Source organism: Anolis sagrei, chromosome 1 (assembly GCF_037176765.1).
Source record: "Anolis sagrei isolate rAnoSag1 chromosome 1, rAnoSag1.mat, whole genome shotgun sequence".
Lineage (NCBI taxonomy): Eukaryota > Metazoa > Chordata > Lepidosauria > Squamata > Dactyloidae > Anolis > Anolis sagrei.
Genome location: NC_090021.1, coordinates 139535270 through 139560427, shown reverse-complemented (window position 1 = coordinate 139560427; position 25158 = coordinate 139535270). Strand labels below are relative to the sequence as shown.

Genomic DNA, 25158 nt, shown 5'->3' with positions numbered 1-25158 from the left:
GATTGCAATGACCAAAACGCCCCCAAAGCTACCTTTGAAGCCATGCAATGAGCAATGATGTAGCAAGAAACATTGTGACAGAAGTGAGATCTGCCAGTCAAAATGTATCTCAGGCTCCTTCTACACAGCCATATAAACCAGATTATCACAGCAGATAATCCACATTATCTGCTTTGAACTGGATTATATGAGTCAACACTGCCATATAATCTAGTTCAAAGCAGATAATCTGGATTTTATATGGCAGTGTAGAAGGGGCCTCACTAGCAGGAGAAGGCTGTACATTTCATTTGCATACACTTGCTTTACAAAGCTTTGGAAATTCCTCCTTGGGGAGAAGGTTGCATGACTTAAAAAATATAGGTTTGTGGGAGGTGGCATCAAGAGATCTGACTACACTGTTGCAGCTACTATGCCTCCCAATGCAAGATCTTATAGCTGATTTTTTAAAAATAAAACTGGTTGTTACCCACACCATTCTTTTTGCGACTTTTATCTATGCATCCCATTGAGCGCTGATTCATTGAAGGGGGTGATCCAAAACATATATTCAATTAAAGCATTTTTAGTGCTTTATGTACATTGCTACAGCAGTCCATCCAATATTATTCCCTCATGAGCAAACTAGGGCAAATATACTGCTGATGAATGAATGGCGGCTTATTTCTTGGCACCAAATAATGAGTTGTGGTAAGCATTCCACTGGATCCTGTTTGCTAGGTTAAAGGGAATATGCTCCTGCCCCACTTTGAATAAAGTCTATTTAAATTTTGCTAGAAAAACTCAAAGAGACTTGCCTCACTTAAAATCTTTTGGCTTCTGCCCAGTGGCATCTTCAAGTATTCAGATTTTTCACAAATAGGGAGGAAGAGGGAAGAGAGGAAGAGAGGAAGAGAGGAAGAGAGGAGGAGAGGAGGAGGAGGAGGAGGAGAAGGAGAAGGAGAAGGAGAAGGAGAAGGAGAAGGAGAAGGAGAAGGAGAAGGAGAAGGAGAAGGAGAAAGATGAGAGAACTTGGGTCATTATTCCTAGAACTGGCCACCAAAGTATGAGACTTTGGGCAAGTACCATAGCAATAAAACCCTTGTGCTAAGAAAAGAAAGGAATTACAAGTTGCTGTAATTCCTTGCAGCAACTTGGTAACCTTTCTCTGTCAGGGCAATGTGTTTCCCAACCATTAATTCAGGAGGGCTTCAACATGTGAATTTACATTGATGGAACTACAACACAGACACAATGCTCAACCATGCTAACAAACTCCTGTTGTGCAACGGGACATATTGTGCATCAGGACTATTGTGCAGCAGTCACATTGCTGGCTCCACTCGGGTCATGGTACCAATGGTAGAGCTATGTCCATATTATAAAAATGTTGTGCACTAACAATTCAACTTTGCATAAGCGTAAGATAATGTAACTTCACTATAGAATGCCAAACATGCTTGCTTGCTTGCTTTCCTTCCTTTCTTCTTTCCCTTTCCTTCCTCCCTTCCGTGAACATTGTATAAAATAGGGAAGGCAGAACAATTGGCAATGCCGTTGGCCCAGGTCTGATCTCACCAGTTTTAGTGTAAGTGACAAGGGGAGAAAAGGAGGGGAGAGCATTTTTCCAAAGCAAAAAAATGACATACTCTTAAAGAAAAATGGATTAATGAGGGCAAATCTGAACCTTGTCCTGTTCAAACTACTGCAGCTTGGGAGAGAGACACATAAAAAACCACAAATCACCAGGAACATTCTGGATTCACAGAACTAATTTTGGACACCTTGTCTTGAGCTTAGAGTGGAACACTGATTCCTGCTAAATCTTTCTAGCAAATGGAAAAGTCACATTTTTGGATCACAATTTCCAGAATCCCCATGTAATCTAAACATGAGCTTGCTCTGCTTTCTACCTCTGAAATGTTTACAACTATACAAAGAGACAGGAAAATGGAAGCAGTTCAGATGTAGAATTCTTCCTCCTTTTTCCTTCCACCGCCAGTTGTTCGGCTGTCATCAAAAGAAAAGACTGTTCCTTTTGGCAAATGTTTGATCTCAAAATGTGCCACTGATGAAGCTGACAGAGATGGAGAAGAGCTGCAAGACCAACTGGATGGAAAAGTAAAGGAACTGGAGGAAAATTCAGGAATGTTACACTTGGTTGAAGGAGATTTCCTTCTAGAGATGGCCTGCTTAAATCTATCAACAATCCCCTTGTGAGGAAGAGACGCTGTCCTTGCTTCCTTCTCAGTACTGAAACTTTCAGGGGCCGAATAAGCCGAAACCACAGAGAGATCAGAGAAAGCCAGTTTCATCCCCGTGTCAACATCAGTCTCCTGAACGCCCTCCAAGTCATCAATATTCACTTTGGCTCTTCTCCTGTGCCCAGAAGAGAAGCTGCTTAATGAGGTTGGCTCACTAAAATGGAAAGATTCAGAGGTCAGGGAAGAGCTTGCAGTGGGCAGGCATACGAGAGATTTGCTTCGCTGGAATGAACCTGAGTCAGTCGAGGCAGTGCTGGATCTTTTGGGAAAACGTCCACGGGCATCGTTCCTCAAGTCTTGCTGGGAAATGCCTAGGTGGGGCTTGGCATGGTTCAATGTGATTGAATGAATGGGTTTGGAAGGATCATTGGTTTTGTTCAGAGTCCATCTGGTGCTGAAAGGAACAAAAGTTGGTGGTGGTGTCAGAGGAAGGTTCCTCAAGGGAGTCAACCAGCAAAACTTGTTCTGCTGAGCACACCTCTTGTAACGAACTTGCTGTGGAAACATAAAAGATCAGATGGTTTATTAAGAAATATCTATTTTCAGTGCTAAATTTCTACTCCCAAGTAGTTTGAAAAGTTTTCAACAATAGAGGAAGTTATAGTCCAGATGTACCTGAAGCAATTCCAGAGTGAAAACAGGATGCATAATTGAAAGAGAGTGAATGAAACTGACACCATGGAGAAATGGTAGCTGTTTTGCCCAGAACTTGATAATCCCCTGAGGCAGCATTGGTGTTTCCCCCTCTCCACAGAATGATCCTTGACTTATCCACAGATTACATCAATAATTTTGGCCCTCAAATCCGCCCTTGACTTATACATGAGTACAAACATAGTAATATGCTGCTAAGAGGCAGACTGTCTGGAATTCCTTACTCCCAAAGACTATGTCCCTGTGAAGGAAAAGAAGTACCGTATTTTCCAGCATATAAGATGACTGGGAGTATAATATGAACCCCAACTTTTCCAGTTAAAATATAGAGTTTGGGACTACCCCTCTTCCAACCCACACCAAATAAAATTTTTAAAAGCATCAGATTTGATTTCAATATGGTAATTTTCCTATTACTATACCTCCTTCCCTGCCTCTCAGATCTCACACCTGCGCACCTGCACTGCTTTACTGCAGTCTTCAGGAATGAGATCTGAGAGGTAGAGGAGGAAGTACGGTAATAGGATACAAGGCCGAGCCAGTGAGGTAAAAGAGATGTGTTTTTCTGGGCCCAGAGCCACTCTATTTCTTTTTTCTATACCCTGGGCGCCCAGGATGCCTGCAGATTGCTCTGCCCTTCACTTACATCTTCCCGGTCAGACGCCCCTTCACCTCACCATCGGGACCACATTAAGTCCACGAATCCTGATGAATGGATTTTCTTCTACTGTAGTTGTACAGTGTCGCCCTTAATGCTTTCATACAGTCGCTGCATATGGCCACTGCCATTTTTGAGCTCCTCCCACCATATGCAGCAACCACAGATTTTCCAATCCGGATTCAAAGTTTCAGCACCTGCTCTATAAGATGACTTCCAGCATATAAGACTACTCCCACATATAAGACAACTCCCACGTATAAGGCTTTTCCTGCATATAAGATGTCCCCTGACTTTTGAGAAGATTTTCTTGGGTTAAAAAGTAGTCTTATATGCCAGAAAATACGGTAGAAACAATAGAACACATTTTATTGCAGTGTCGCTATTACACAATGCAATGTAGCCAACTTTTATATCCGATTTTATTCTGCATCTCCCCACAGGAGATTATTAGATATCTTTTAGAGGCTAGTGCCACCGGGTGACCCTCATAGTGACAAAATTCCTCACAGTGACAACAAGGCTGGGAAAGAAACAAACCTCTGATTGGAGTATTACGATGTATATCAGTCTTTGAAAATGAACTTCTCCTGAGATGGGGGAATTTATTAACAACTTTTCGTTCACTGATGGGTTTATGGACAGTAATAAATATTGTTGTACTAGTAATATTTAGGAATATTATAAGCAAGTATTTAAAACTGGAGAAATGATTCTGTCTCTTGATTTTGAAAGCAGACAAGTGGATGTTGCTGTCTTCATAGCATTCTGACTTTATGATCTTAACTCACAGATCAAATTAAGCTGCAATCCTATGTATTCCTTCTTGATAGGCACAAAGGGGCTTACAGCATGCATTGGATTGCATTATAGAATAAAAATTTGGTATCAACAAGAGATTTAAACTACTGATATTTTTAAAAAGACACCATAAACTTTCTTGCCACCTTTTTTTCAGAAACAGTATATTGGAAGCCTGTGAGTTTATTTAGTGATTAACCATTATATTAAAAAAAAAAACCCTAATTTCCATCAACAGTTACTTACCCCATAAAGAAATGTATCCTGCTGATCTCAAGAAAGACTATTACTATGTGATTTCTTTTTCTTTCTCTGTTATATTTTTAGTTTCTGAATAGCCATTAGTGCTGACAGATAATTGCTTGTTTTCTGCAGAATGGTCAGAAACAAAAGGTATAAATGACACTGCTAGACTAGCCTCAGAGCAGGAATGACAGTGCTAGACCAGTGTCAGCTGAGAGGACAATCACTCTGTGTACAAACTGATACAGCTGTAATACAAAAGTCACAGAACAGCCACATCTGTTTTGAAGTGAGGTACACAGCTACTAGATATGGCACCACTTGATATTCATTGCACTATTGTCAGATTTTCACAAAGGCTTTTTAAAAATTGTGTCAGAAGCAACTTGAGAAACTGCAAGTCGCTTCTGATGTGCAGAGATGTTGCCCAGGGGATGCCCTGATGTTTTACCATCCTGTGGAAGGCTTCTGCCATGTCCCCACATGAGAAACTGGAGCTGACAGACAGGAGCTCACCCCATCTCATGGATTCAAACTGCCAAACTTCAGGCCAGCAGTTCAGCCAGCACAAGGGATTAACCCATTGCACCACCATGGCTCCTTCACAAAGGCAGGGTTGCATCAATCCCTAAGAATAAATATGTCCTTGAAAACTCCTTTCATGACATGTAGTGCTGCTCCATTTGCTAAAGGTTTCATACCATTTCCACAATCTATATATAAGGTTTAATGGACTCTTCTATTCCTGTATCCACGTGAAACACAATCAGCTGTTTTCTTAATCCTCCAGCTTTCTCAACCATACTACATGTTGAGTATCCCTATCCAAAAAGCTTGCAATCAGGCGGCTTTTTTATTGGAGGGGAGGATTTGGGAATATGTGAATATACATAATACAATATTTTGCAGATGAGACTCAAACTATAAATACATAATTCATATCTCATATATACTTTATACATATATCCTGAAGGCAATTTTATGGATACTATTTTTAATAATTTTATACATGGTCAATAGTAAAACAGGAATTATGAGAGTTTTAGTCCCAACTAACTGGAAGGTGTCTAGTTTAACAATGGAAATGCAGCAAAACTGCTCTGCATTTTTAATGAGAGGACAAGGAAACTATAAATTGGTAGCCAATCTGCTACCGAGCACAATTCAAAGTGCTGGCTTTAGCCTATAAAGCCCAGCTTACCTGCCTGAATGTATCTCCTGCTATAAACTATCGCAAAGTCTAAGATCGACGCGAGAGGCCCTGCTCTCAGTCCCACCATCCTCGCAAGCACAACTGGTGAAGATGAGAGACAGGGCCTTCTCAGTGGTGGTCCCTCACCTGTGGAACTCTCTACCCAGTGACATTAGATTGGCCCCTTCCCTTTTGTCCTTTAGAATGAAACTCAAAACCTGGTTATGGAAACAAGCGTCCAAACAGTAGAGGCAGCAATTTAGAATAAGACCCAGTTTGTGTGAATGACAATGGACTGACCTGGACTATGATTTCAAACCTGCGTGATTTAAACAACGTTTTAGTGATTTTATATTTTAAACAATTATTGTTGTTGCCATTGATTGAACCGTGAAGCCGCCCTGAGTTCCCCTCCGGGTCTGAGAAGGACAGGATACAAATATGTGAAATAAATAAATATAAATTAATTTTATGTTTGGATCTTTGTCTGCTAGAATCATACAGTATTTGCTGAAACACAATGGTAGCTCACAGCTATTATGTGAGACAAAGAATTGTGATTAATAAAAAGCTATTGTTATTCAGATAACACAAGGCTTCTTCCCATGTTAGACATAAAATCTCTGTCTATTCCAAAGTAAGGCAATGTTCTACCAGAGCAGTTTCAGTTGAGAACATCACTGTCCACTAGTGAAAATTGGAGCAGGTTCCTGGACCCTTAATGGTTCATTAAGGGTCCAGGACTTGCGAAACTCCAAGTTGCTTCTGGTGTGAGAGAATTGGCTGTCTGCAAGAATGTTGCCCAGGGAACACCTGAAGTTTTTGATGTTTTACCATCCTTGTGGGAGGCTTCTCTCATGGCAAGCGGCCTTTAAAAAAAAATCAGGTAAGCCAGGTGGTGTGGAGAGGCTCTTGAGAGTTTTTCAAAAGTCCAAACATTGTTGTGAGACTGTCGAACCATTTATCAGCCTCTATAAGCATGTTGAAGGTCCATGTTGTCAATCTTTGACAACTCCCGAACAGTTTATGACATTCATGAAATTGGACAAAAATCAGAAAAATTCCTACTTCTAACATCTTTCTAGTTTGAGGAAATACGCCGGAGGGTATATCTCAATTCTACCTCAATGAGTTGAGAACATCACTGTCCACTAGTGAAAATTGGAGCAGTTTCCTGGACCCTTAATGGATGAGTAAGGGTCCAGGACTTGCGAAACTCCAAGTTGCTTCTGGTGTGAGAGAATTGGCTGTCTGCAAGAACGTTGCCCAGGAGACACCCTGGAGTTTTTGATGTTTTACCATCCTTGTGGGAGGCTTTTCTCATGTCCTCGCATGGGGAGCTGGAGCTGACATAGGGAGCTCAACCCGCTCTCCCTGGATTCGAACTTCTAACCTGTTGGTCAGCAATCCTGTCGACACATTGTGCTACTGGGGTTGATTGAAAGGGTATTTCAACAAGTGTCACCTACACCTTCTTTTACATAACTATTGTAGGTACAGGAAACCTCTCCAGTTTTCTTGCTGGCAATCCTATCGATGCCCACTTGTTTCTTATTAGCCAACTGCCATACAGAAATGTGGCACGTGACGCATTCCCTGGGACTATCTCCATGTCAGGAAAAGCTTCCCCTGTCAGAAGTCTTCATGTCAGCTGCTGTTTAACAGCACAGGTGTGGAGATCAGAAAAGAAGAGTGGCATGCTTAGCTAACCTGATCAAGATGAGACCAGGAATCCAGGTTTATTTGGATCTATCCTCCCACACTTCCACCCATGAAGGTGTTAGGGCTGCTCTGTTTACAAACGAAGGAGGCAAAGTTAATTACATCCATGGCCAGATTTGTTTTCTCTCCACCGCTTTATCTAAGCTGCCTGATAATAAACTGCATTTACAAAATGGGTTAAGAGCAGGACAGTACGTAATCCAATTGGGTAGCTGTCATGGTGATCCCTGTTAAATATGGTGGTGGTGGTGGTGGTGGTGGGGAGACACAACAACAACTCATCTCTGAGGTTGCATCTTGTCAGTCTAATTGCTGGAGCAGATCCAATTTCTTGTGACATGTTTTAGTTTGATAACAGAGAGATTTGAAAAGAACTCTAACTTTATTGGATGGGAACAATAAAGAATGTTGGCACTTAACAGTGCCAGCCTATAACAGCAGAAAAAAAAATTAATCCATGGGAGTTTATGGCATAATAAATTTGCTAGAGCTGCACCCAATGCTGCACAAATGGAGTTTTGTTCCCACAGCAAGCGTTCCCCTTTCTCTTGTATGACCTGCAACCACAAATTGGCTTCCCCCTGCCATCTGAAGCAAATATGAAGGGAATGCAGGGAGAGGAGGGAAATATATACTGTCAGCAATTTCTTTTCAACTCCTCAACAGGAAATTCTGAATCCAAACCCACAATCTTTGTTGTTTGTATCCAAATTGCATTCAGTCAAACTGAAAGTCAATGAGTGTATAACTTTTAGTGAACTTTGTGGCATTATTTTAAATGTTCTGATGACTTCTTCATTCAACTTTTTTTAAAAAAATCTATAGTTGGGTAGAAATTAATTGATTAAGAATGAACTGGATTGATACCAACTGCTACTGTCCAAAAAGTAGTACACATGTTATCCAATAGGTAGGTAAAAGGTAAAGGTAGTCCCCTGACATTAAGTCCAGTCATGTCTGACTCTGGGGTGTGGTGCTCATCTCCATTTCTAAGCCGAAGAGCCAGCGTTGTCCATAGAACCTCCAAGATCATGTGGCCAGCATGACTGCATGGAGCGCCGTTACCTTCCCGCTGGAGCGGTATCTATTGATCTACTCACTTTTGCATGTTTTCGAACTGCTAGGTTGGCAGAAGCTAGGGCTGACAGCTCACGCCGCTCCCCGGGATCGAACCTGAGACCTTTCGATCAACAAGCTCAGCAGCTCAGTGCTTTAACCCACTGTGCCAATAGAGTCTGTTATTAGAGGGACTAACCATTTTATCCAGGTTCCACGTGTATTCAGGGCCCATCCAGACAGCACCTTTATCCCAGGAGTTCCTGTGTTGATATGCTACGATTTTTAAATGTTTTAATGATTATAATATTTATGTATATTGTATTTGTTTGTTGTTTGTATGGCATTGAATATTGCCAACTTGGAAACCGCTCTGAGTTCTCTACGGGGTGAAAAGAGTGGGGTAAAAATATAGGAAATAAATAAATACTAAAATGTGCATTGTATGTCTACATACCTGCAAAAGGATCTTATTTCCATCAGGATCCTCAGTTTGCCACCTGCCTTCGCTGAGGGGGCTGCAGGGATAGGGCAAGAGAAGCAAAAGCTTCCGGATATCTTCCACGCGGAACTCCAGCACAGCCGACTCGGTGGGAGTTGGCACAAGGCCCCTTGGGAGCTTCTTCAAAGAGAACTGGACGTCTATGTCCATGTTAGAATAGATGGGGAACACGCAGAAATCTGCCTTTTGCTGATGAAGCTGTCTTTTCAGAATCAATTCATAGAGCTTCATGGTGCTGGCAAAGTTCTCGTGCCGGCAGTAGATGGTAAAGCGTATGATTTCCTTCCCGTAATGTACTGGTCGGATGGCCCACAAGGGAGTCCCAGGGACCAAGATGAAAAAGTCCTGGCTGCCTGGCATGTAAGGGAGGAACTTTCCATGCACTCGCTCAGTGTGATGATAGTGCCAGGGGGGACTCTGGAAAGACTCATGGAGTTGCAAAATGGGCTCACCATCAAAGTCTTCTTGCAGGAAGAGGATCACAGCAAGGGCTGGCTGGGAAGTTATTGCCTTGTGAAGCCTCCGAGGCTTCCTTGGGAGCCGCCTCTCCGACACACGGAAGAGCTGCAGGTCTGGGTGGATCCAGGCCAAAAGGCTATCAATGGCTTGTTGGAGAAGAGCAGATTCTCCAGGATTTGCAATAATGTGCATGCTAACAAGAAATGGATCAGGTACATCTTCCACCGAGAGCTCACCTGAATGGAGGAGTAAAGAACAACAAGAACAAAATCACTCCGTTCTTTTTTGTTGTTTTGCAATGCTATTCTTAACATCCAGTTGACAAAAATTCAGATCTCTATGAAGTACTTTTTATGGGAAATCTGAATCTCCGACACACAACCAGGAGGTGATAATGCTTGAAAATGGAGAAAAAGAGCACCTTCCCAGATTCAGAAATGAGCACCACCTCCAGAAGCCAGAAATGAAAGGAGAAGCCTCTGCCTTTGTTTGTGTTTGTCTGTCTCATTGTATATGATTGTAAAGGCATTGAATGTTTTGCCTATGTATGTAAATGCTGTAATCTGCTCTGAGTCCCTAGGGGGGAAGGGTGGAATATAAATAAAGTGCATTGTTGTTGTTGTTGTTGTTGTTATTAATAATAATCTCCAACATTCCCTCCATTGGATTTTATCAATTTTGGCCATTAATTCAGGGGTTATATAACTTCTATAAAACATTTTATACATGTTTTCTCTAATGGGACAAGCTATTGAAAATTTAAATCCTTTTTCCCATAAATATTCCAATTTTTCCAAATCTATATTTTTCCCTAAATCTCTGACCCATAAGAAGCTAAGCAGTATTAAGCCTGTTTAGGATTTGGATGGGAGACCACCAAGAAATACCAGGTGCTGCTTAGACTTTCAGAGGAAGGAACTAACAAAACCGCTCTGGGGTTCCTTACCTAAGAAAACCCTATAAAAATTCATGGGACTCTCACAAGCCAATAAGCGATCTAACAACAAGTGTATGTATGTACACGTAGGCACACACAGAGAGAGCACCTTGCATATTTCAGATGAATGAAGTAAATTCACTGTGCTTCTTTTCCATAATTCAGCACTACAATAATTCCATTGTAAGACAACCAGTATCAACTTGTAGCCTCTGTCTTAATGGGATGGTGATGTCGCTTGGGTTGTAGTCTGAATGTTAAACAAACTATCCAAGATTCTGAATTCATTTTGGGGAAAATATAACAACAACAACAATAATAACAATAACTTTATTTATATTCTGCCCTTCTCCCTGAGGGGACTCAGAGCAGATTACAGCAAGTAAAAAGACACAGGCAAACACTCAATGCCGTGTTACAATGACATACAATGAAACACAAATACACAGACAAAGGCAAAGGCTTCTCCTCTCATTTCTGGCTCTGTAGGCGGTGCTCGGCTCTGGTGGAGGTGCCTATCTCCATTTCCACCCAAGGAGCCTGCATTGTCCGTAGACACCTCCTGGTCATGTGGCCAGCATGACGGCATGGAACGTCTTTTTGCCTTTTCCCACCAAAGTGATAATTATTAATCTACTCACATTTGCATGTTTTCAAACTGCTAGATCGGCAGGAACTATGGCTAATAGCAGGAGCTCACCCCATCCCGCGGATTCTAACTGCCACCCTTCAGGTCAGCAGTTAGGAGCCCCCGGTGGTGCAGTGGGTTAAACCCCTGTGCCGGCAGGACTGAAGACTGACAGGTTGCAGATTTGAATCCAGGGAGAGGTGGATGAGCTCCCTCTATCAGCTCCAGCTCCTCATGCGGGGACATGAGAGAAGCCTCTCACAAGGATGATAAAAAACATGAATTCATCCGGGCGTCATGTCGCTCCTGACATGACAAAAATAAAAGGTCAGCAATTCAACAGCACAAGGGTTTAACCCATTGTGCCACCTGAGAATATTGAAATATTCAGCATCTTCAATAGCTAATTTGAAGTTGAAAATAAAATCTGAAGTCAACTTACTGCCCTATTGAGAAGGGAGTTGCCAGCCTCCACTGATTATTTGTATGTGTGCTTTGGGTTTATGAATATTGAATCCATTGGGTCCCTCCAGCACAACCCATCATTAGTGAGCACTAATGGAGTTTCAAGAGAAACAAGAGGCACATCTATCATTTTGATACCATATTTGTATTTTCTACTTGCATCTTTGAACAGGCACTGGAAATGGCCACTCTTCTTTCCCCTGTTAGACAAAATGAATGGCTTCTCTGCAACTGAAAGAGCCTCTTAGTTTAGTTTCTCCTTTAACAACAGAAAAAGAGAGAGAGCAACAGACACTCCTGCTTTCTAATCCCAGCTGTATTCAATTTGATTCCTGGCAAACTGTTGCCAAAGTAAGGATTTGCATCAGCCTCTTACCCCAATATTTAATCCAACACAAAATGCTACAGTTCTTTTCAAAGCACTTTCCAGTTAACTATTCCATTGCCTACATTTGTATAACAAAAGGAACGTTTAAGAAGTCAAGCAGTTCAAGCACTGGAAATAAAAAAAAGCACAGTCTTGGATAGTTTGAGGTCTGTTCCATCAGTGAAATGTCTCTTATACAGAGATTATCGCCATGTGGGAAACAACAAGCATGCAAATCAGACTGGATAAGCTCCCACAGACAAGGCATTTGGATGGCAAAGTGGTCTAAAGAAACAGTTGAAGCGATGAAGGCTTCCAAATTTTCTCTCTCACACGCACATATTCACTAATATCCCAGAATGCTGTAATAGGCAAATTGTCCTGAACCATCCATCCTCTTTTGCACAAAGATCAGAGGTGAGACTGAGAGCAAATCTGCCCCAGGGTGTGTGCCATGGGATTGCAGCCAGTCACTTCCAATCACTCCTCAGCCACCCACAAGCTGGCAAAAGTGTTCTGCCTTTGGTAGGAAGGAAGCATCAATGTGTCAATTCAGCCATCCCGGTTAAAAGAGCCTTTGGGAGCTGCTGGTTTTGAAAATGTAGCTCACTTGACATTCTTAACCCTCAAGCTGACAAGCTGAAGAGCGAGATGAACAAAAATGTATACATTTCTCTGAAAGGTGTATTAGTTTGATCTGACATGCAGAAACACAAAGGGGTCCCATGGATTGCTTTCCCCGTTCTGCCCTCATAGGCCTATAAACATGGAGAAACACAACCATTTAAGCTTCTTTCCCTCTTACCATTCTGCATCACCCTGATACACAGATCACTAATTTGGGGAAGGAAGGGTTGTAGATATGGTTGAGTGCATGCGCCCCAACTCCAATGCCTTTTGTGCTGCCTATGGACCCTCCACTCTTTTTTAAAAAATGATAGAAGATAGATCATTGTAATCGCAGAGGGTGTGAGTTTCAATTGAAGTGCATCCTCACTTCTATTTAAGGTACTAATAACATTTTCAAAAATGGATATTAAAATTCTGGTCCTGGTTTGAGAGGAAAATAGGTGGAAGTGGGCCACAGTCATCCATGGGTGTCTCTCCACCAAGTGAAGACCCCAATGGATACTCCCTCCTGTGTCCCAAATACTGAATGCAGTGTAGCATGTCTCAGGGAGCTCTCACTGCTCAGAGTTTATTGCAAAGCGGCGTCATTGCTTGTACTGACGCCTTGTTATTTTATATTCTCTTCATACATGAATTTGATTGAGGACTAAGGTCCCTTCCACACAGCCCTATATCCCAGAATATCAAGGCAGGAAATCCCACATTATCTGTGTGTAGATTCAGATACCCCAATTCAAAGCAGATTTTGTGGGATTTTCTGCCTTGATATTCTGGGATATAGGGCTGTGTGGAAGGGCTCTGAGTTGATAAAGACACAATGGTTGGTTGCAAGAACCCGAGGGGTTGGGTGTGCCTACTGGTTGTGCCAACTGGGGTTCTCCAGCTCATCCCTTGTTTGGGTATCAGCCAGCATGTCAACGACTTAAATCAAGAAATAGTTTTCTAAGATCTACAGAGACACTCGCTGGAACACCCCAGCAAGTGAGAGTCCAAAAGTGGCAGGCTCAAACCCAGAACTTCAATCAATGGCTGATACCAAATGAGAGACTCCCCCCCGGGCACACAAAAAACTGGGCGACTTGGAAGGCGCTGAACAGACTGAGCTCTGGAACCACGAGATGTAGAGCCAACCTTAAGAAATGGGGCTACAAAGTGGAATCCACGACATGCAAGTGTGGAGAAGAGCAAACCACAGACCACAGACCAATGCAACCTGAGCCCTGCCACATGCACAATGGAGGACCTCCTTGCAGCAACACCAGAGGCACTCCAAGTGGCCAGATACTGGTCAAAGGACATTTAATCAACTACCAAGCTTGCAAACTTTGTGTTTTGTCTGTCTGTTTGTTTGTTTTATTAAAAATGTAATACAAATGTCTGGTTGCTCCTGACACGATAAATAAATAAAACTCCCCAGTAGAGTTTGGCTTGGTCCTGGGATTGGCGAGCTGGCACGGTCACTCCATGGTCCTTTGCCTGCTTGTAGTCTTTCAGTTGTGTTTTGCAGCTTCTTCGAAGCAGTGGTTCCTTCCCTGATAGCCAGAGCATCTTTGGGCATTTCGCAACTATGAGGCTGGGAGAGCCCTTCTCTCACACCCTTGCTCAAGACTTCAGCTACGGAGAATTTAGCCGCCCCACTCACTCCGATGTAGGTCAGTAGAAAAGCCTCAAGTTAACAGTGCCATTTTAGGTTTTACTCCTGGAGACACAACCACTTTGACAGCTGTCATGACTACTTACAAGTTTCTTTAAATGCAATGTGCAGAAGCCCATAGTACAAAGAATGATGAAAGCATCCCCAAATCTAAAGTGTACGAATATACTAGAATTTCAACTAAACTGTACTAATTCCTCACCAAGCTCCAACTCCCAGGATTGCATAGCATTGAGCCATGGCAGTTAAGGTGGTGCCAAATTGCATTAATTTTATAGTGCAGGTGCACCTTCAATATCCTGCAACAGGTTCTTCATGTGAGAAAGCAGTTGTTCTTCTATCCACTGTAGCAGAACTCAAGCATTGCATCAGTGCTGTGAACAATTACTTTATCTGGACTGCACCTCCCAGAATCCCTCTTTTCCAAGCTCTTGTCTTGCCATCTTGAGACCAGTAAAGCCAGTGTCCCTTGGAACCACTAAGACCATTAAACTTCTTTAATCTGAGCATCAGAGAAGCTATCCAGAGTGCTGGTAATTATCCTCAAACTTGTTCCAACACCTTGGAGAGCGCCTTTAAAATTTTAAAATAAATACATCTCAGCACAGATTTATACACCACTGGCACTGATGGCGTCAAGCACATCTTCTTCAGACCAAAGAAAGTCAGGTCCCTTCCAGGGAGGCCCTATATCCCAGGATCTGATCCCAGGTTTTCTATTTATCCCATATTATCCTGCAATGGGGACTTATATAATCAAGTTTAAAGCAAAAAAAAAAAAAAACTGGGATCAGATCCTGAGATATAGGGACTGTCTGGAAAAGCACTGATAGTTTTGTCCTCTCTGTCATTCAGCTCTTAGAGTTTCACAGACTCCCTCCCTCCATTTCCCCTCCTGAACTTGTCTTTGCTTGCAGTCTGCTACGATCAACATCAAGAAAGGAAAGCAAGTACAAGAAGGCAATGGGAAGACTCCACCTTTGACCTGGCCTTGAAAAGTCCTAAGCCATATTCCAGCTGCTCTTTCCTGTCTCCTTGAAAATGCCCCTCACAGGCAGCTTCAGCAGCATTATAGACACACAAATCAAACAACAACAGGAATACTTACCACTGGAGGATGATACACAGCTGTATTCTGACCTGTGGTACAAAAAAGCTAAATTCAGTAGCTTTTCTTTACATGAAGGATAGTTGATCAATATGAATTAAACTAGATTTATGTTTTAAAATAGTGTTTTGGGCTATTTTAAAGACTTTTTAAAATTAGCTTTGCCGCTGAATACGCACACCCAGTGTGAAACACATCTTACTATGCTAAAAGAGTGGATGTGGCTCTTAATGAGACATATCACAGCTATGCCTAACACCACTGGAGAAATTATACTGCTTAGCTGGTATTGCACTACCTGACATCCATCGGGAAATAGCAGCCAGTAATGAAAGGGCCAAGGCAGTAACATCTCCGGCCCATCCTCTGTTCAGATATCAGCCAGCAAACCAATGCCTTCAATCATGAAATAGCTTGCAGGAACACCTCAGCAAGCGAGAGTCCAAAATTGGCAGGTTAAAACCCAGAACTTCAACCAGTGGGGCTATAAAGTGGAGTCCACGACATGCAAGTGTGGAGAAGAGCAAACCACAGACCACTTGCTACAATGCAGCCTGAGCCCTGCCACGTGCACAATGGAGGACCTTCTTACGGCGACACCAGAGGCACTCCAAGTGGCCAGCTTCTGATCAAAGGAAATGTAGTATAATGCCAAGTTTTTAACTTTTTTGTGGGCTTTCTGTACATTAGAACTGCATTTTCAATTTGCTTCTGACACGATAAATAAATACTTAGGAAACAGATCCAACTGAATTCACTGAAACTTCCTTCTGGGGACTCATATATGGGGATTATACAAAGGTTTCCTCATTGTTATAGAAGGACTGTTGTTGTCATCATGTGTCTTCAAGGGTTGCCTTAGGGTTGCCATAAATCGGAAACGACCTGAAGGAGCACAACAACAACCACAAATCCCTTGTAATCCCATCTCTTTGGGATTTCCCCTCCACAGGCACGCAGGGCTTGGCAGCCTTAGAGACACACATACACTGCCTCCTCCTTCACAGTGTCGTCTTTGGCACTCAAGCCACCACTTTACTTCCATGCCACCTCAGCCCGGGATGCTTTCTCTGGAGCTACCTGCATGAGTGGCAGGCCCCACGCCTCTAGCAGGGACCCCCATTCTCCCATTCCCCCAGACTGTATACTTCCTCAACCTTTCCCCTCTCCCTAATGTGAAGTGCAGATGGGGAGAAGGGAGGGAAGGAAAAAGGTAAAAGAAGGAAGGGAGAGAAGGCAGGAGGAGGGAAAAGAATGAGGAATGGATGGATGGATGGAAGGAAGGAATGAAGGACAGGACAGAAGGAAGAGAAAAAGTGAGCAAAAATAAGAAAGTCAGGGTACCTGGAAGGAAACAAGGAAAGAAAGAAAGAAGGTTGGAAGTGCAGGAAGGAAGGAAAGAAAAATAAAGGAAAGAGGAAGGGAGGGAAGAGAAAGGGTAAACAAAAAGAAGGAAAGAAGGAAAGGACACATAGAAGAAAACAAGGAAGGGAATAGAGAAGAATGAAAGGGTAGAAGGGAAGGGAAGAAGGAAAGAAAAACAGTAAGGAAGGGGGAAAGGTCCACACAAAGAAAGAAGGAAGGAAGGAAGGAGAGAAAGAAAGAAAGAGAAGGAACAGAGGTAAACAGAAAGAAGGAATGAAATAAAAAAGGAAGGAAGGGGAAAAGGTAAACAGAAAGAATGAATGAATGAATGAATGGAAGGAGGGAAGGAAGAAAAGGAAGGAAGACAAGAAGACAAGAAGGAAAAGACACATGGAAGGAAACAAGGAAGGGAATAAAGAAGAATGAAAGGGTAGAGAAGGGAAGCTAAGAAGGAAAGGAAAAGAAGTAAGGAAGGGGGGGAAATGTAAACAAAAAGAAGGAACAAAATGAAAAAGAAAGAAGGAAGAAAAGACAGAAAGGAAGACTGATGGAAGGAAAGAGGGGCAGATGAAAGGGTGGCGAGAAAGGAAGAAAGGGAATAGGTAAACAAAAAGAAGAAAAGGAAGGAAGGAAGTATACATGGAAGAAAAGAAAGAAAGACGAAAGGGTGGAAAGGCAGGAAAGGAAGAAAAATAAGGGAAGGAAGGGAAAAGGTAAACAGAAAGAAGGAAGGAAGGAAAGAGATAAAAAGGAAGATGGATGGAAGGAAAGAGTGTCATGAGAAAGAAAGAAAGAAAGAAAGAAAGGGAAAGGGGGAGAAGGAAGGAAGGAAGGAATCATAAAATCATAGACTCTAGGGACCATCTAGCCCAACCCCCTGTCAATCAGGAAAAGCACAATCAAAGCACCCCTGACAGATAGCCACCCAGCCTTTGTTTCAAAGCCTCCAAGGAAGGAAAGGAGGAAGAAGAAAAAGGAAGGCAAGGCAGACAGATGACAGAGATATCCCAAAAGCCATAACCGAAGAGAGTGGGTCCAGGGCCAGCCTGGCAGAGACTCCCAGGCAGAGACTCACCCTCCGGTCTCGGCTCCGGAGTCGGCGCCGCACTGTTCGTGGCTCCGGCGGCTCCCGGGACGGTGCATGGCGAGGCGAGAAAGAAAGAAGGAAGGAAAAAAAGAGAAGAGGAGAGGAGAGGGAGAGAGGGAGGGAGGGAGAGCGGGGCGGGGCTGGCCGCCTTCCCTCCGCCTCCCTCCCTCCCTCCCTCCCTCCCTCCCTCCCTCCCAGAAGCTTTGCCCGGGCTTTGCCCTAAGCCTAGCGGGTTTTCATTCCCCGCACTTGTTGCTGCTCCTCTGCCCTGTAAAAAGAATGTAGTTTGACTTCACGTTCACTGCCTTGACTCCATGCTATGGCACTACGAGAGAAGGCTTGATCAAACGACCTTATTCTATCTCTCTTAGCAGTCAAGCAGGCAGGAATTCCAGAGTGGAGATGCGCCCAAAGGGGCCGCAAGCTCCCAAAGGCGCGGACTCTAATTGGAGGATGGGATTCAGCACCATGGACACCTCCAAGACAGACTCCGGGCCCTTCTGCACAGCCATAGAACCCAAAAGTCAACATTGACACTGAAATGCAACACCAGTTGAGCTCTGCAAATGCAGCATTCTTCCAAATAAAGCAGAGAGTGTTGGAGGACTGGGACATCCGTAGGGATACCAAGGTTTTATTTGTCGTGTCAGGGCAACCAGTCAATTATATCACATTTCTAACGGAACAAAGCAAACAAACAGACAAAATACAAAATTTGTGAGTTTGGTAGTTGATTAAATGTCCTTTGACCAGTATCTGGCCACTTGGAGTGCTTCTGGTGTTGCTGCAAGGAGGTCCTCCATCGTGCATGTGGCAGGGCTCAGGTTGCATTGCAGCAGGTGGTCAGTGGTTTGCCCTTCTCCACACTCGCATGTCGAGGATTCCACTTTGTGGCCCCATTTCTTGAGGTTGGCTCTGCATCTGATTTGGTCTTTTTATTAGAAAGTCTAAAACAATAAGATTATAAAACACTAGCTGTACCTGCCACACGTTGCTGTGACCAACCTTTCCTCCCTCTTTCCTTCCCTCCTTCCTTCCCTTTCTTTCGTTCTCTCCTTTCCTTCTCTTCTTCTTCCCTTCCTTCCCCCCACCTTTTCTTTCCCTTCCTCTTTCTCCCCTTTTTTCCTTCTCTACATATTCTTGGACTGCAACTCCCAGCAGTCCTCCTGATCTATCTGTCTATCTATCTATCTATCTTTCTATCTATCTATCTATCTATCTATCTATCTATCTATCTATCTATCTATATCTTTCTAATCTATCTGGAGGATTGCTGGAAGTTGCAGTCCAGGAATAAGAAATTGGAAATATGCAGGGATTGGGATGCTCTCAAAGAAATCCAAGGAGAAGAAAGCTTGCAGCATGGAAGCAGTGTATTCGCATCACCTTCCTCTCCTAAAGGGCCTGGTCTAGGGGATGCTGGGAGCTGTAGTCCAGAAGAGAGTGTGGATATGTTATTCTGTGTTTTGTTTGCCAGGGGGAGTAGCTTTTGGGCATGTGCTGTAGTGTCTTTTTGCTTTTTTGGCTTTTAAGCCCCTTCCGCTGTTCAGTGTTTTTATGAGTGATGGTCACTCGTTGGCCTGAGAGGTGTGTTGTGTCCAAATTTGGTGTCAATTCGTCCAGTGGTTTTTTAGTTACGTTGATCCCAGAAACGAACATTACATTTTTATTTTTATATGTGTGTGTATATATATGTGTGTGTGTGTGCTTGCATCTATATATGTGGTTTTGCACGTGCACTGTAATGTATTTTTATATTTTGGCTTTTTAAGGCCCTTCCACTGTGTTTTTCAGTGTTTTTATGAGTGATGGTCACTCGTTGGCCTGATAGGTTTGTTGTGTCCAAATTTGGTGTCAGCTCGTCCAGTGGTTTTTTGAGTTAGGTTAATCTCACAAACTAAAATTAGATTTTTATTTATATAGATTTAATCCTCACTCAAATGATTGAATACAGTAGCAAACAGCTAACTTGGAAATCCAGATAAATTTAAAAGGAAAACTGCAGCAAAGGATAAAATAATGGTTTGGCCAATTAGCAGAGATAGTTTATTTATTTATTTATTATTTATTTATTTGCATTATTTCTATACCACGTTTTTCAGCCTAATTAGGCGACTCAATGCGGTTTACACAATGCAGGTTATCACAACAAAAAACAGTTAAAAACACATCATACACAACAACAAAATCAACAATTATTATCAATTCATGACGCCTCGATAACAGAGCAAAATCCATTCTCATAATCCTTGTGCCATTCCTATGTTCAATTTTACTGTCTTCCTGTGTTCAAAGTTGTGTCAAAGAACATTCCAGAATATCAAGGCAGAAAATCCCACATTATCTGCTTTGAACTGGGTTATCTGAGTCCACACTGCCATGTATCCCAGTTCAAAGTAGGTAATGTGGGATTTTATTCAGCCCTAAAACTTGTATTTACAGACCTTCCCCAAGTTAGGAACAAGGTGTAGGGTTTTTCTTAAGTTGAGGGTGTATGTATCGGAAAAGGTACTTTTTAAATGTGTGACTCCAGTCAATATATATAGTTTTATTGATTAGCCCTTAGGACATATCACAATACCAAAACAAACAACGGAGCTCCCGGTGGCGCAGTGGGTTAAACCGCTGAGCTGCTAAACATGCAAATGTGAGTAGATTAATAGGTACGGCTCTGGCAGGAAAGTAACGGTGCGCCATTCAGTCATGCCAGCCACATGATCTTGGAGGTGTCTATGGGCAACGCCGGCTCTTCGGCTTAGAAATGGAGGTGAGCACCAACCCCCAGAGTCGGACACGACTGGACTTAATGTCAGGGGGTAACTTTTACCTTTCCCTAAATCAAACAGCAAGGCTTCATAAGACTTGATTACACTCTATGTAGTAAATTAAACAAGACTTATAACAATACAGTAAATAAATATGATAAAACTGAATACATACATCATGTTTCCTTATCACTTCTACAGTTTACCCTGACCAGCCCCACATATGCGGTTCCCAAATATATTGTTTTGCTTAAATACAGAGCTGTTGTTATATGTTATTTTTGAGTCTTGGCCACACATAAAATATGTTGTTTTGATGGGAGATTCCCGATAAATTATCTGCTTGATATATGGACCAAGGTACAAGTCTCTCACCTTATGATACAGTTTACAATCAAATAAATCTGTGTGTGTGTGTGTGTGTGTGTATAAAACCATGAAAATGAACAAAGTCTGGCTACCAGTATTTTTAAAAAAAGCTCTAAAATCAAGACAGTAAATAAAGAACAACACTCAGAGAACAGGAGAATTCCAGACAGGAAACAATCAGGGCCAGCTAACACCTCCCAACAAAGAATTCCCCCAGGCAGGAAGCAGCCAGGCTTTGAAGCTGCAAAGACATTCAATGCTAATCAAGGTGGCCAATTGCAACATTCACACTGGCGTCCAACAGACAAGAGTTCTTTCTCCCACCCTGGACATTCCATAGATGCATAAACCCCACTTGCCTACTTTCCAACAGACCTCACAACCTCTGAGGATGCCTGCCATAGATGTGGGGAAACATCAGGAAAGAATACCTCTGGACCATGACCAGACAGCCCAGAAAACTCACAGCAACCCAGTGATTCCGGCCATAAAAGCCTTCGACAACACTGTTTATATGTCTGGGCCCCTGTGACTCCTGCTCTCTCTCTCTCTCTCTGTATATAATTTTATATATGGCTCGAGGAAGGTTACAAAACAATTAAAATACTTAAGCATAGCAAAAACAATACAAATACACAAAGACATATCTCCATAAAAGTTACACACCAAAACGTATCTCGACAAAATGCATACTAAAACACACAAAACAGAGATCAAACAAAGGACACTTGCAATTCATGTTTAAAGACTGTCTGGGTAGGCCTGCCAGAAGAGATAGGTCTTTACATGGTTTTAAAATTCTGACAGCTCATGTAGCTATTGGAGTTCTTCCGGCAGTTTGTTCCACAGTTGTGGAACAGCTGATGAACAGGTCCTCTGAGTGACGGTTGTCAGTCGGGTTCTGGCTGGTTGGAGAAGACGTCCCCCAGAAGATCAAAGTGTATGGGGTGGACTGTATGGGAGAAGGCGGTCCTTTAAGTAACCTGGACCCAAACCATGTAGGGCTTTAAAGGTCAAAAAACCAACCCCTTGTGTGTGTATATATGTGTGTGTGTGCGTGCGTGCGTGCGTGCGTGCGTGCGTGCGTGTGTATATATATATATATATATATATATATATATATATATATATATATATATATATCAGGAGTCACAGAGGCCCAGATGGTGAAACAAACACCACAGGGGTATTAGCCCTTCCCTAAGTTACCCAAAGCTAAAATGTATATTATTATTATTATTATTTTATATTATTTATTATATTTTATTATAGAATATTAGCTTTGAATAGCCTAGGGAAGGGTTAACATCCCTGTGGTGTTTGTTTTGCTACCTGGGCCCCTGTTCAGAAGATTTCACCTCACTTCTGACCCTGTGAAAATTGGATTTAGAAAAATGTGGCTCGGTGATCAAGCTTCAGTTGAGACCCCTTTTCCGTGATAGTTCTTTCAGGAGTGAATAGTGCACTGTTGAGTGCTTTTGTTAGCTACCCCAAGTCCTTTCGTAAAGATGGTGGTGGGATACAAATAAAGCTTTATTGTTGTTGCTGTTATTTCCCTTCCAAAATGTAGATTTATCTCATTTCCTGTTGCCTCACCCTCATTTTTAACTAGGAGTTGTTTGTAAGTCAGATGTTTGTAACTCTGGGACTTCCTGTACTACCCTGGAGACTTAGCTGGATCTACACTGCTGCATAACACAGTTAATAGCAGTGTTGATCCAACTTTGGAAGTCACAAGGTGTCCCTGTGGACTGTTTCCTAGCTTAACCCATTGTTATATGTCCAGGTAGGTATAGTTTAAGGCACATCTGTCAAACTCCAAGCCAGTGGGCCAAATCTGGCCCACCATGTCCTTTTATGTGGCCCTTCAGATGGACTACCTGCATTCCGCATCACTAGACATCATGACTGGAGCTGATGGGAGTTGGGATACAGAAACATCTGCAGTTTGTTTTATTTAGTCAGAAGGGTGGGCTTGAATTTAGAAACAAGGCTTGCGGATATGATGCCTGACATCAAAATGTCCTTTAACCTTTCCTCAACCTCAGAAATGCAAGTGGTGCTGGGTTGCAATTCCCATTATTCCCAGTCCACATGGTAGATAACATTATATAACAAAATGTGAAACGTTTCTGTTCCTGGTTTGAAAGTGTTATTCCTGTTTAATTATGCAGTGCTTACTTTGAAAGTAGTTGTTATACTCCAGAGACTTTGTTTTTGTGGATGCCACAAACTATGTTGAGATATTCTAATACACTTTCCCCATATTTTTTATAATAGAACCAATTAGGAAATGACATTTTGACCTACAACTCCCAGAAATCCCACCCAGTTTACCAGCTGTTAGGATTTCTGGGAGTTGAAAGCCGAAACGTCTGGGGACCCAAAGGCTGAGAACCACTGTGTTACATAGCGTAATCAAAAGTGATGGGAGTTGTCGTTCAGTAAGAGCCAAACTGGGTAAAAACTAACGAGCACCAAACATTGTCAATATATATATATAGTTGGCCCTCTGAATCCACAGATTCTCCATCGATGGATTCAACTGCTCTTTGAAGACAACCATATGGCTGATGTGACTCTCACTGAAAATGAGTTTGACACCCCTGGATTAAGGAAATGCGCTTTACATATTTTACTGCTATATAAAATTTAATTCAGAAGAGATCAGAAACAATGTAGATTTATCCTGGCATTTAAACAAAGCCCTACATTATATAATGTTGAAGTTGTGTGCCTTCAAGTCTCATGTTGACTTCTTGCAAACCGATACATTTCATAGGGTTTCCTTAGGCAAAAAATACTCAGAGGTGGATTGCTGTGAGTTTTCTGGGCTGTATGGCCATGTTCCAGAAACATTCTCTCCTGAAATTTTGCCCTCATCTATGGCAGGCATCTGTTGGAAACTAGGCAAGTGAGGTTTATGGATCTGTGGGATGTCCAGGATGGGAGAAAGAACTCTTGTCTGTTTGAGGCAAGTGTGGATGTTGCAATTGGTCACCTTGATTAGCATTGAATGGTTGTTTCCTGCCTGGGGGAATCATTTGTTGGAAGGTGTTAGTTGGCCATCCAAGGGCCGTCCCTGCTTAGCTTCCAGGATCAAAGGGGATCTGCTGCCTTTGAGGCATTTAGGGCTGAAGATGTTGTATCTTTCTCTTTTAAAAATATCTGATTATTTCTAGCAGCCTGAGCTATTTTGTTTCTAGAGATAGTTAATCATCTCTGCAATTAGAAACGCTGCAAAGAAAATCATATCTCACAGAAGAATATGTATTGCTATAACTCATGTTGGATTTGAATCTCCATACGAATGAACAAGATATATGAGCGTTTTTTTTCAAAGCCAGTAATCTTATATGTCATGAAATATTTAGCTGTGAAACCATCTCATTAGTTCCTTTTCACCTCTTTGAAAAGTCTGTAGTTGTAGTTTAATCCTTCTACATTGTGGTTTTAAATTAAGCATATAACTACAGGTATGTCTACATTTCCTCTGCAAAACTTTACATCTCTTACTTCAACAAGGGAATAGTTTTAAACACTTTCAACCACTTTTGACATGGCTAAGCAAATGGAGGCTACTTTTAGCACACAGGAAAAACTATAATAATGTATAGAGGCATTCAGATTATTTGAGTAAATTTTCACAATGGCTCCATGATCATTCAGTTTTGAAATGTTGGCATGACTTTTGGGTTGCCCTGTAAAAGACTACTAAGGTCTCCTTTTCAGAAATTCTGATCAAAGAGGTGTCTTGTGGTTGATTGAGGTATAACAAACCTTTCAGACAAATTACCAGTCTTGATAGAGCCTCAGTGCCAGCATTGAGACTTTGGGAAGCTGGGCATGTTAACAACTAAATAAAAAAACCCTAAATGGCCATTGTTTCTTAGGCAAGTGTGTTTTGAAGTGCCATTTTATTTGATGCCTAGTCTCCCGTGCTCAGGCTTTTGTCATGACTGTAATGGATCTGGATATTCTATTCCACCTTTTTCCTAACAATGCCATGTTATCAGATAGCTGTGGCCGTCTCTCGGTTGCTATAGGAGAGAAAACAAAACCCTTCGAACAGCAGTTGAACTGCTGCATGGGTCCACAGTGTGCTGATCGAATGCAGATAGATGTGAGCAGAAGAAATATGTGGGATCCTGGTTTGTTTGGCCTCTTTCAATATAGCCTTATTTAATACTCAGCCGTCTCTTGATGCCACTCGTCAAAATGGGTTTTTTGGATGTCATTTTTTACCTGTAAAA

At 42.2% G+C, this 25158-nt stretch overlaps 1 protein-coding gene across 1 annotated transcript; it reads right to left on the bottom strand.

Annotated features, from left to right (window-relative positions):
- Positions 1-1446: 1446 nt before the first annotated feature.
- Positions 1447-17865, bottom strand: FAM124A (family with sequence similarity 124 member A). The gene is made up of 4 exons (XM_060786891.2): positions 17760-17865; positions 15320-15351; positions 9027-9766; positions 1447-2738 (listed from the first exon to the last, which is right to left on the bottom strand). Exons 1-4 carry the CDS (start codon positions 17825-17827, stop codon positions 1941-1943), a joined length of 1638 nt encoding a protein of 545 aa, XP_060642874.2. The 5' UTR covers positions 17828-17865; the 3' UTR covers positions 1447-1940.
- Positions 17866-25158: the final 7293 nt, after the last annotated feature.

Excerpts from the sequence above, each read along its gene's own strand:
- FAM124A (XM_060786891.2), bottom strand. The coding sequence starts at position 17,827 with ATGCACCGTCCCGGGAGCCGCCGGAGCCACGAACAGTGCGGCGCCGAC. Across the intron at positions 15,352-17,759 it reads TCCGGAGCCGAGACCGGAGG|GTCAGAATACAGCTGTGTAT; the intron begins GTGAGTCTCTGC and ends TTTGTACCACAG. Across the intron at positions 2,739-9,026 it reads GAAATAAGATCCTTTTGCAG|CAAGTTCGTTACAAGAGGTG; the intron begins GTATGTAGACAT and ends ATGTTTCCACAG.